Source organism: Panthera tigris, chromosome B1 (assembly GCF_018350195.1).
Source record: "Panthera tigris isolate Pti1 chromosome B1, P.tigris_Pti1_mat1.1, whole genome shotgun sequence".
NCBI classification, from domain to species: domain Eukaryota; kingdom Metazoa; phylum Chordata; class Mammalia; order Carnivora; family Felidae; genus Panthera; species Panthera tigris.
Window position 1 is genome coordinate 136,549,517 of NC_056663.1, and position 12,568 is coordinate 136,562,084.

Consider the following 12,568-nt stretch of genomic DNA (forward strand, 5'->3'; position numbering starts at 1 on the left):
ATAAGTATTATTAATGCTGACAAAGTAACAACACTCTATGTCCTGCTTCCCAGCTGCATACACCTGATGGGTTTGTTGTGTTGATTTTCTTTCTCTTTTGAAAATGAAGTATCAGGACAAGTAACAAAAATTCAGTGACCAAATTCAGTATGACTATTTTGATTAAATATTGATGATAAATGTGTGAAGCAAGAATTTTTTTCACATTTATTACTCTCTATGTTCCACATGCAACATTTTGTCCTGATGAAAATCTCACTTTCCCAGTTCCTTTGGTTTTCCTCCTACCCTTGAATCCATTTCATTTGTTGGGGTAGGGGAAGGGGAGGCAAAACTACCGTACAGGTTTATTGTGAAATTTCAGAGAGATAAAATGTAAAGGCACCTACAGCGCACCTGTGTGGCTCAGTCGGTTAAGCGTCCACCTTGGCTCAGGTCATGATCTCATGGTTTGTGAGTTCGAGCCCTGCATTGGGCTGTCAGCACAGAGCCTGCTTCAGATCCTCTGCCCCCTTCTCTCTTTCTGCCCCAGCCCTGCTCATGCTCTCTCTCTCTCTCAAAAATAAATAAATATTTTTTAAAAATTAAAAAAATGTAAAGGCACCTGGACCTTAAGCTCAGCAAACTGGAGTGCTCTGCCCCTTCTTTTATTCACCTCATAGATTGTGGCGCTTTGCAAGGTTGTATCAGGGATCCGCTCATTTTATAGCTCACGTTCTTCCTAGTGTCATCTACTCCTAAGGCTTCAGCTGCCTCCTATAAGTCAAGGAGGACTGTATGTCCAATCTCCCCACCTTACTATTGGTGTTCTAAATGACTCTTCAGCTGCCTACTAACCAAGTCCATCTGGATGTCCCCTAGGCCTTCTCTCTACCCAGCATGTCAAACGATACCACCACTTACTCAAATGTTCAAGATGAGAAATCCAAACATCGGTGATTCCTGAGTTGTCTGATCACACCCTTCTCCCTTATCCTCAGATCTAATCAGACACTGGCTTCTGTCCCTTAAATTCCACTTGACACCCCCAATGGATGACCTATTTTGTTTGTTGCTATATCCCTAGTGCCTAGAACAATGCCTGACACCTGCTAGATACCCACTCAAATCATTTATTGAATGAATCAATCTGACCTCTTCTCTTTATCTTCACTGCCATGAATGTAGTTCAAACCCTAATTATCTCTTTGGAAAATCAGGCACATAGCTCCTGAACTAGTCTACCTGCCTCTAGTAACTGCCGCTCCCATTACCATCTTTCCACTCCATCATATAAACTGCCTGCCACAAGTTAAACTATGAACATTCTGAAAAAAGACCCCAGATTTTCCCTGGTCCTTCATAATATAGCCTCAGTTTACCTCTTTAGCCTATCCTCCTGCCACTTCTTCACTCATATAATTCCCTATTTTCGTTACGTTCAACACACATACATTTCCAAATTTCAAATTCCACTGTTCATTGACATATATAGGAAAGCCATGGACTTTTTTTGTATATTAACTTTGTATTCTACAACTTTACTATAATTGTTTTTTAGTTCCAGGAATTTTTTTTTCCTGATTCCTTGGGATTTTCTGTGTAAACAATCATGTCAACTGTGAACAAAGACCGTTTTTTCCTCCTTCCCAATCTGTATAAGTTTAATTTCTTTTTTGGTCTTATTGCATTCTTAGGACTTTCAGTATGATGTTGAGTAGGAATGAGAGTAGACATCCTTGCCTTATTCCTGATCTTATGGGGAAAGATACTGGTAATCTATTTTCTATTAAATATGATGTTAGCCACAGGATTTTTTGTAGATTCTCAATCTTAGGAATAAATAATCTAGCAATCTATTTTCTCACTATTTTAAAAAATGTTTATTTGTGCTCGCTTCGGCAGCACATATACTAAAAAATGTTTATTTTTGAGAGAGAGACAGAGAGACAGAGAGACACAGAGCATGAGTGGGAGAGGGGCAGAGAGAGGGAGATACAGAATTCAAAGCAGGCTCTAGGCTCTGAGCTGACAGCTCAGAGCCCGACCTGGGGCTCAAACTCATGAACTGTGAGATCATGACCTGAGCACCTGAGCGAAAGCTAAGAGTCAGATGCTTAACCTACTGAGCCACCCAAGTGCCCAGTTTCTCATCATTAATATGATGTCAGTAATAGGTTTTTCTGTAAATGTTATCAAGTTGAGGAAGTTCTCTATCCCTAGTTGCCTGAGAGTTTTTATCATGAATAGGTGTTGGATTTTGTCAGATGCTTGTTTTTTTTTCTGTGCCTGTTGATACAATCATATGATTTTTCTTTAGCTTGTAGATTCTCTTAGAATATCAAATATATATATATATATATATATATTTAAAAATTTGACAGTAGTTGCCTTCCAGTTTGCAATATACATTTCAAGTAATCTAAGTTCATGTTTAAATAACGCTGTACTGTTTCATGGGTAGTGCAGGAATCTTAGAATATTCCCAATTCCTGCCTCCCATCATTGTTGTCAATTATTTTACTTACCATACAGTATAAACATTCAAAAATGGTTACCATTGTTAGTTTGAACAAAGTTATCTATTAGACCAAGTAAAAATTTTTTTTAAAGATTTTATTTTACCTTCATCTATTTGTCCCCTGATGCTCTTCCTTTATCCAAGTATCATTTCCTTTGCTCTGAAGAACTTTTAGCGTTTCTTGTAAGGCAGGTGTCCTGGCAACAAATTTCTTTAGTTTTTCCTCAGAGAGTCTTTATTTTTCTTTCACTTTTAAAGGATAATTATGCTGGATTAATATCCTACATTGGTAAGTTTTTTCTTTCACCATCTTAAATATCTACAGTTTTCTTGCTTGCATGGTTTCTGACAAGAAATCCAGTATAATTCTCATTCATGTTCCTTTACAAAAAAGGTTTTTTCCCCCCTAGCATCTTTCAAGATTTTCTTGTCTTTGTTTTTTTGCAGTTTAAATATGATATGCTTAGGTGTAGATTTTTTTTGGTATTTATCATGCTTGCTGTTCTCTAAGCTTCCTGGGTCCGTGGTTTGGTGTCCCCATCATTAATTTTGGAAAATTGTTAGCCAGTATTGTTTCAAATATTTCTTCTGTTCCTTTCTCCCTGGTATCCCCATTATACCTATGTTACCATTTATATAATTGTCCCATAGTTGTTGGATATTGTTTCTTTTTCTTTTTTTTTTTTTTTTTCTTATTTGCATTTCAGTTTGGGAAGTTTTTACCTACACATCTTTAAGCTCACTGGTCTTTCTTCAGGGTGTGTTCAGTCTGATGATTAGTCTATCAAAGGCATCTCCATTTGTTTTTTATTTCTAACATTTCCTTTTAATTCTTAGTTTTCACCTCTCTACTTACATCACCCATCTCTCTACTTACATTGCCCGTTGCCTACTTTTCCCATTAAAAACCCTTAGCAAATTAATCATAGCTATTTTAAATTCTTGGTCTAATTAATTCAAACATCCCTGCCACACCTGATTCTGATGCTGGACTTGTGTCTTCAAATTGTGTTGTTTTTGTTTGTTTGCTTTTTCATTGTGCCCCTTGCAGTTTTTTGGTTGAAAGGCAGACATAATGTATCAGGTAATAGGAACTGAGGCAATTAGCCTTTTAGTATAAGGTTTTATATTAATCTGAGTAGGAGCTGGGTTGCATTTAATGTTTGCTATACCTGTGTCAAAGACTTCTGTTTCCTCTATTTTCGTTTGTATTCTTCCCTGTTGTATTGTTTACCTAAGACTTCTTTCTTAAGGAGTGTGTCCTGCAGCTCATGAATTCCACTATTATTACACTGGAGCCCCGTTTGATGGAACAGATTTGGGAAGCAATCTATAATGTTTGATTCGATCTCTGTTTTTTACTTATCTGAGTCCCTGGGCTGTGACCTTCAGAAACCTCCCGCCACCTTCTCTTACATGACACAAGAAGACTCAAGAGGGCTAGAACTGTATAACTGCACTTGCCCCATGTCAGACAAGGCTCTGGTAATGGTATTTTTCCTTAGGGCAGGTCTTTGTCATGGAAAATCATCCAGGTGTATTTCAAAATAGTTACTTTCCCCTCCCCTGCCCTGCCTGAAGAACAAGGGGATCCCAATCATACTCCTGAGACTCTGATGGGGTTCCTGGGGATGAATCCTAGAAAGTGTAGGGGTTCTCCTAAGAGTGGGCCCTCAGGGGGCTTTAACATTCCAGCTAGTTTACACTCAGCCTCCAGTAACTTGTCAGTTACCGTTTCACGGTTCATATCAGTTACTGCTCCAGAAGCTTCTGCTCCCAATAAGTTCTCTCAACTGCGATTCTACCTGCCTGTCTTTTCTCCGGTGGAAATAAGAGAAGCCATTGATTTGCAGCCGGTTCAGCCTTTTTCTTACTGTGAAAATGGAGTCAGGCCCTCCAAGCTCTTCACATGTTGGAGCTGAAACTGTAACCTGCCCACAAATTTTTTTAAGAAGTCCTTTCCCCATTTTCCCTATAAAGCTAGCCTGCAATAATCCTGAGAGGCCTTCCCTGATCTCTCTGCTACCCAAAAAGCTCCTCCCCATGTGATCTAGTACTTGGTGCAACTACAAGTATTACACATACCATCCATCGGCTCTGTGACTCTGAATGCGTGGAGAACAGGCATTACGGTCTGTCTTTGCATTTCTAGCATATGGTATAAATCGATGTCTGTTGAATTGAAAGGAAAAATGAACAAAACACCATTCACTAATTAGAAACAAAGTACTACTTTTATTTGGCTCACTTCTCCATTTATTAGAATTACCACATTTGGAGAGGCACAAAGCACTTAAGTTTTACATGACTACAAAGTTATCACAAATCCCAAACTTTTTAGCCACAGATATTTCACTTACTCTGTTTAAAGAAAAAGCTTTCAAAACATTTGAGTTAGCTTGATACATAGAGACCCTGAATATATGGTAACTACATATTTTTAAATGCTTGCACTTTCTGTTCTAATGTCTTCTTTAAATGGAATCCAGCATAAAAGGGATTGAAATACGTAAGGTCATGATGCAAATGCTTTGGAGAGACAGTGAAATTAATCTGTACAACATTGAAAAAGATGTAGTGTGCACAGAAGTTTTGTAAGGATTCACTGAGCCATCTGGGCTTCCATGGCTTGTGCTGTCCATTCTGGTGCTGTCTGGCTAATTTTCTCCAAAAGGTTATTCACTTGGAAACAAAGTGACTGGATCTGTTTGTCCCACGTTGGCAGGGCTTCTCGTGCTAAACAAAAAAAGAACAACGTACAGAGTTTACTCCATACATTACTCCATATATTCATATGGAATGTGAGTTAAAAGATAATTTATAGTAGTATTAATTTTAAAGGTTTCTTCTGAAAATCTTGGCTAATAAAGTTAAAGCTAATTAAGCAATAATTAAGGAAAATACCCAAATTACTGGCACATGGTATAAAACAAAACCAAAACACATACACGTAGATACATATTATTATTATTCAGGAAAACAAAATAAAACCAACCAATCAAAGCACTTCAGTCACAAAAACCACCACAATAAAAGCCTCACTGAGCCATCTCATCACCAGTTTTTCGTGATTCACAAGACACTGCCACCTACTGGAGAAAGCAAATCTATTTATATAGTCAAAACTGTCTCTACTTGACTCTTGTGAAGGACACATATTTTAATGATTAAACAAAAACCAAAAAAATTCATCATGAAAACACAAGGTTTTCCTCTATACCAGCAATATACAGTTAGAAATGATGAACTCAGGGGTGCCTGGGTAGCTCAGTTGGTTAAGCATCCGACTTCAGCTCAGGTCACGATCTCACAGTTCGTGAGTTCCAGCCCCGCATGAGGCTCTGCGCTGACAGAACCGGGAGCCTGCTTCAGATTCTGTCCCTCTCTCTGTGCCCTTCCCTGCTCGTACTCTGTCTCTCTCTCAAAAAATAAATAAACAAAGAAAGAAAGAAATGATAAACTTGGGGAACATCAATTCAAAATAGCAACCAAATTTACCAAAATAGGCACAGAATTAATGAAAAAAACTAAAATAAAAAAATTTTAATAAAGGACATAAAATAACTTTAGACACAAACCATGGTCCCAGATGGAAAGATGCAGTATCATAAAAATAACAGTCCTTCCCTATCAATATATACATTTTAAAAACTTACAAAGATAATCACCCTGATCTCTGTTTTGCTTTCTACATAGGATAAAGTTATTAACTACAGAAGAAATGATGTTTGAGAACAGTCAAGAGAATTTTGCAAATTAAAAACAGTGGCAACACTGTAGGATATCTCTACAGTGGAATGTTATTCAGCCTTAAAAAGGAAAAAAGCAGTATGTTAAGTGAGAGAAGTCAAAAGCTCACTTAGTGTATGACTGCATTTACACGAAGTATCCAGAATAGGTAAATCCATAGAGATAAAATTCAGACTTGTGGCTGCCAGGGGCTGGGAGGAGAAATGAGGAGTAACTGCTTACTGGGCACAAGATTTCCTTTTGGGAAGATGAAAATGTTTTGGAACTAGGTAGGGTGGGTGGTTGCAAAACACTGTGAACATACTAAGTGCCACTGAATTGTTCACTTTAAAATGGTTAATGTTATGTGAACTTCAATTCAACAAAAATACATTAGTAGAGGGGTAGGAGATGCTTTTCCAACAGTAAGATTTAGTCTAAATTTGTTTATTACCATATTGTTACAGATCAGTGGAAAGAAACTGATAACAGAAAGAGACCCAAACATACATGTGGAAGCTAATATACGTCAAAGATCAGAAAGTAAGTTTTACCTAATAAATAGCACTTGCAAATTAACAGTACATCTTTAAAAAAAGACAAACTAGCCCATACCTTAAAATTATATACAAAAATGAACTATAGACAGATTAAATTTCTAAATATAAAACAGTAAATAAAAATAGTAGAAGAAATTTTAGAAAAATATTAGTTTTACCCCAAGGTAAGTGAGACCTTTTAAATTAATACAGGAAACTAAAAAGCCATAAAATTAAAAAGTGACATATTTGGCTGCATAAGAATTTTATTTTTTTATTAAAAAAATTTTTTTTAATGTTTTTATTTATTTTTGAGACAGAGAGAGACAGAGCATGAGCAGGGGAGGGGAAAAGAGAGAGGGAGACACAGAATCCGAAGCAGACTCCAGGCTCTGAGCTGTCAGCACAGAGCCTGACGCGGGGCTTGAACCCACGGGCTGTGAGATCATGACCTGAGCTGAAGTCGGATGCCTAACCAACTGAGCCACCCAGGCGCCCCTGGCTGCATAAGAATTTTAAACTGTGTTTATGGTATGCATTACCTTACTTCAAAAACACAACTGACAGAATGGTAAAAAATATTTGTACACATTAACAAAAAAGAGTTTAAATTATGATTAAACCAAAAGCTATAGCAAATTGATGCTGAGAGATCTGAAGGAGAGGTGTGGGGCCAGGAAAGAAACAGACCAGAACTAGTATCAACTCCACAGAAGAGGAAATGCTAATGGCCAGTAATACATGGAAAGATATTAAACTTCCCCAGTACCAAGGAAATGCACATTAAAACAATAATGTAGTATTTCCCCCCACAATTAGCAAAAGATAAAAAGAGGAACAATATATAGCTGTTGAACATTCATTTCCTCATATTGGTGAAAGTGCAAATGGCTACACCTTTCTGGAAAGCAAACTGGCAGTATCCATTAAGGATCGAAATACATATGTCCTTTGATGGAATGTTATCACTTTTGAGACCTTGTTCTATAGAAGTAAGTGTACCATATAAAAAGATATGCACAAGGAAACCACTTGAATGTTCATCAATAGGTGAACAGTTGAACCCCATGAAATTCTACATAGCTATTAAAACAAATAAATTAGATTTATGTCTACTGACTTGAAAATATGTGCATGATTATTTCAAAAAGTCTGTAGAACACTGTGTGCTTAAAATTATTTTTAAGTTAAAAAAAACTATGTTTTTCACATATCTATATAAGCATATAGAAGCTTTAGATTAGTACTAGTTATGCGAGGGGGAGGAAAGATATGATGAACTCTTATCTTTATTTATAGTTGCAATACTTGTTATTATGAGCATATTTTTCATGGCAATTCTTTAAATCTAAGAAAACTGGAAAGAATATTACTCTATCAAGCTGTCCTTTCACTTGGTGACACGTCTGCTATACTATTCATTATGTACTGTTTGTTTTTCCAATACTTATTTACTTCCCACTAAGAATGTGTGGGGCACTGGAACACATGCTCCATATACGATGAGAACAAAAGAGACTTAATATCTACCAGCAGGAAGCTTAGCTGGGAAGCAAAAACAGACATTTAGACAAATGGTTACAGAAATGAAAATAACTGATTAATGCTAGGAAGAAATTCAGAGTGACCAAAGAATATAGAACTATAAGCCATACCTAACCTGGAGAGTCAGGAAAATCATTACCAATTTACGTTGCTCAAACTAAGACACGGGAACAAAAATAGCTGAGAGGATGCTGGTGGAGAGAAGTGGGTATTTCAGAATGTCTGATGTGGGAAGGAATTTACAGTGCTAGAAAGAAACAAAAAGACCTATGTGGTTGGATTAGAAAGTTATAAAGATCAGGCAGCACCTGTTGACTTCATAGAACTTTGTTCTATAAGCCATGGGGAAGCCATTCATTACAGTGTCAAAGAAGAGAGTAACATGACCTAACAATTTGTTTTTTATATTTGTTTTGTTTGTTTACATTAAAAAAAAATAAAGATCACAATCATTCTGGCTATACTACAGCAACTGGACTAGAAAGGAGCAATTGTAGATGTGAGGGAAAAAGCCCAGAAGGTGGGAGAGGGTTCACAATAGGCTAGTGACAGTAAGAAATGAAGATAAGTATGTGGATTCCAGATACACGCAGGAGGTAAAACTGAAAGGATTCTGGGCAGTGAAGAAGAGGGGTCAAGGATAAGAAATGCTGGAGAAAGTGAATAATGTAGCTTTTGGCTGGTTGGCTGGTTGCCTGGCAGGTTGTGGGATGGGGGCAGGAAGGAGACATGGTGAATTCAGTTTTGGATATGTCCATTCTGAGATGTCCAACAATCAGTCAGGTGGAAAATACCTAGCACGCAATTAGCACCACTAGGTCTAGGACTCAGAAGAGAAATTTACACTAGAAAGGCAAATCTGAGCATTGTCTGCACAAAGATAGCAACTGAATCAATGGGAACAGATGAGATTACCAAGGAAATTTAGTAGAGTGAGGAGGAAAAGGCCTTGGGAATAAGCCCTAAGCAACTCCAATATTTAAAGGCACTACAGAATCTACGAAGAGGACTGGAAGAATACCTGGAGGAGGAGGGAAAGCAGGAGAAGGGGGTGAAGGAGACGACAAAAGCCATGATGGCACAGGGTGGTGGGGACAGTTCAAAAAGGAGTAAAGGATCAATGCTATTCGATAATGCTAAAAAATTAAAATGAGGTCTGAAAGATAAAAGTCTTTTTGTTAAAATGGGAGAGACCCAAGTAAGTTTAAATATTAAAAAAAATTTTTTTAAGTTATTTATGTTTTGAGAGAGAGAGAGAGAGAGAGAGGGAGAGAGAGAGAGACACAGGGGCGGGGCAGAGAGGAGAGACAGAATCCCAAGCAGCTTCTGCATCACCAGCGCAGAGCCCAACGTGGGGCTTGAACTAATGAACTGCAAGATCATGACCTGAGCTTCGATCAGAGTCAGATACTTAGAACTGACTGAGCTACCAGGTGCACAGCCAAGTATGTTTAAATACTGATGGAAAGAAGCCAACAGAGCAAGCAAGGGTGAAAACTGACAAAACAATGGCTAATTTTAGGTTCCTAAAAACCTGTTTTTGAGGGATAGGGGCAACAGTCAAAGAAGGGAGCCAAAGCACAAGGAGAAAAACTGGAAAGGAAGACAGAAAACATTTCCAGCAAAACACAAAGAAGGAAAAGGTAGAACTAGATGATATTTAAAATTCAGAAGGTTTTTTTTTTTTTTTTTTTTGATGTCTACTTATTTTTGAGAGAGAGACAGAGTGTAAACAGGGGAGGGGCAGAGAGAGAGAGGGACACACAGAATCTGAAGCAGGCTCCAGGCTCTGAGCTGTAAGCATGGAGCTTGTCGCAGGGCTCAAACTCACACACCCGAAGATTGTGACCTGACCTGAAGTCAGACACTTGACCGACTGACCCACCCAGGTTCCTGTAAAATTCGGAAGTTTTATAAATCAGATAAAGAAGTTAATTTAATTTCACCCTGACAGATTTTTTTTTCTGTGAAATATGAAACAAGGTTTGCCGCTGAGAATGAAGGAGAAAAGTCAGAGATTTAAGAAAAATGAAATCTGAAATAACCCCTTGCAGAGTAGAAAAGAAGAGTAGCCTAAAGAAATGTATCAAGAATCCCAGGTACTGCTGAGAACCCAAGACCTTGACTTTGCAGTGGTATCAATCTCCAGCAATGTTAGTTAGCTACTCACGTACTGGAATGAAAAAGATGGAGAATGGGTTCATCACAGCTGAAGTTTTGCTGGACAGCCAGAACAAAAAGTTAACAGGCAAGTGATCTAGGGCATTTGTGAAACAGTAACTGGAATAATGAATCATGGAATCCATGGATGGGAAAGAGTAGTAAAGACAAAAAAGGGCTGAGCTGACTGGAAAAAAGTAAAAGTTAATGGACTGGAGGCTCGAAGGTAGTCAAGGAAGAGCTAAAGTGGAAGTAACTGACACAGACTGCTAGAAAGACAGGAAAAACGTTGTGAGAATGGGGCATTTCAAATTGAAACTTTACAGGTAGAACAGTTCCAGGTATAGGAAGGTCCAGGGTGTAAAGAGGTAGGAATAGGGGCTGAGGAGGTAATACACAATGAGAGAGTCAAGAGATCAACTTATCTGTCTGCCTCTACTAGTTTAATGAGCTGCTGAAGAGGAAATCAACTGGCATTTCCACATGCCTGATACATGGTATGTGGTTAATCTATGTTTGATGGGTAAATGAAAAAACTGGTAAGACGATTCCATCTTCCAATTTTTCTTCAGCATAAAAAAATGCTATATTAAATAGATTCTTAAATATAAGCTCATAAAAATTATTCTAAATGATTTCTTTGGAAAATGAGCTCATTCTAGTAGTAATATGCTGGGTTAAAGGAAATTGTTCAACGTGTCTTAATCACAAATATACAACAGTTTACTGCCATTTCATTATGACAGAAATAAGCAAAACTTACTTTCAAAATGAACTATTCCATCAATCTGATCAATAAATCCATTCATACGTCCTTCTGTTATCATTTGTGATGCTATCTTTTCTGCCTGTAAAAGAAAATAAAAAAAAAATTCTCACAAACTTTAATTATCATATCCAACAGTTAGTTACTCACGTATAAAAGAACTGAAATCTCTTGGTTTAGCTACCCACACGCTTTTCATATGCGTTCATCTGCTGTCCATTACAACAGTGAATCTAGTAAAGCTGCCTATTTTATTCCCCAATTCTCCCTGGGTATAATCGGTTATTTTAAGTTAACTGGGATGTTTTTCTTGTTGTCAGATTTTGGACGAGAATCTAGTGATCTTAACAACTTTTTCCTCTGCTTAAAATCAAACTAACAATTTTTCTTCTTACTGACATGCATACACAGGAACACCCAAAGTAGTTTTTCCTTTTACTTCATCTAAATTTTCACAGTGTTTATCACCTAAAAAATTCTTTAACAAAGTGGGGTGCCTGGGTGACTCAGTCGGTTAAGTGTCCAACTTCGGCTCAGGTCATGATCTCAGTTTGTGAGTTCAAGCCCCGCATCGGGCTCTGGGCTGACACCTCAGAGTCTGGAGCTCGCTTCGGATTCTGGGTCTCCCTCTGTCTCTGCCACTCCCCCACTCACACTCTGTCTCTCTCTCAAAAATAAACAAACATTTAAAAAATAATAATAATAATAATAATAAATTCTTTAAGAAAGTAGTATTTTTGAAGAAAAAATTATAAGGAGGAATGATCTTCAAATCTGAGATTTGAGATTAAGGGGCGCCCGGCTGGCTCAGTAGGTAGAGCATGCGACTCTTGATCTTGTAGTTAAGAGTTCAAGCCCCACATTGGGTGTAGAGCAATTACTTAAAAAAATAAAAGCAATCATTCATTAACAAATTATAAATAAATAGGAATTAAAAGAGGATTTAAAAGACAATTAAAGGGAACCAAAAGGTCTTCTACCTAGTTCCTAAAGACACGTTTCATGTTTATTATATGTAAGAAAACTGGCTTATGACTTAGTCATTTTAGTAATTCTGACCATTTTCATGATTAATCCTAAACAGACTGTGACTAGCATTTATTGTTAAATATATATTCACTTCCCTAAGTGTCAGCCTAAGAAAAAGTATCTTTTATTTTTTTTAATTTTTTTATTTTTTTTAGCGTTTATTTATTTTTGAGACAGAGAGAGACAAAGCACGAACGGGGGAGGGTCAGAGAGAGGGAGACATAGAATCTGAAACAGGCTCCAGGCTCTGAGCTGTCAGCATAGAGCCCGACGTGGGGCTCAAACTCACGGACCGCGAGA

At 37.5% G+C, this 12,568-nt stretch overlaps 1 protein-coding gene across 3 annotated transcripts in view; it reads right to left on the reverse strand.

Moving 5' to 3' along the window:
* Nucleotides 1-4,712: 4,712 nt before the first annotated feature.
* COPS4 (COP9 signalosome subunit 4) overlaps nt 4,713-12,568 on the reverse strand; it is a 41,980-nt gene continuing 34,124 nt past the window's right edge. For 2 of the 3 annotated variants that reach the window (XM_007074740.3, XM_042984270.1), the window contains 2 exons: nt 11,237-11,321; nt 4,713-5,236 (listed from right to left, as the gene is read on the reverse strand). In XM_007074740.3, coding sequence (XP_007074802.2) covers nt 5,103-5,236; nt 11,237-11,321 — 219 coding nt within the window. In that variant the 3' untranslated portion in view covers nt 4,713-5,102. The remainder of the gene's footprint in view (nt 5,237-11,236; nt 11,322-12,568) is intronic. The other variant, XM_007074741.3, reaches the window with a different exon arrangement.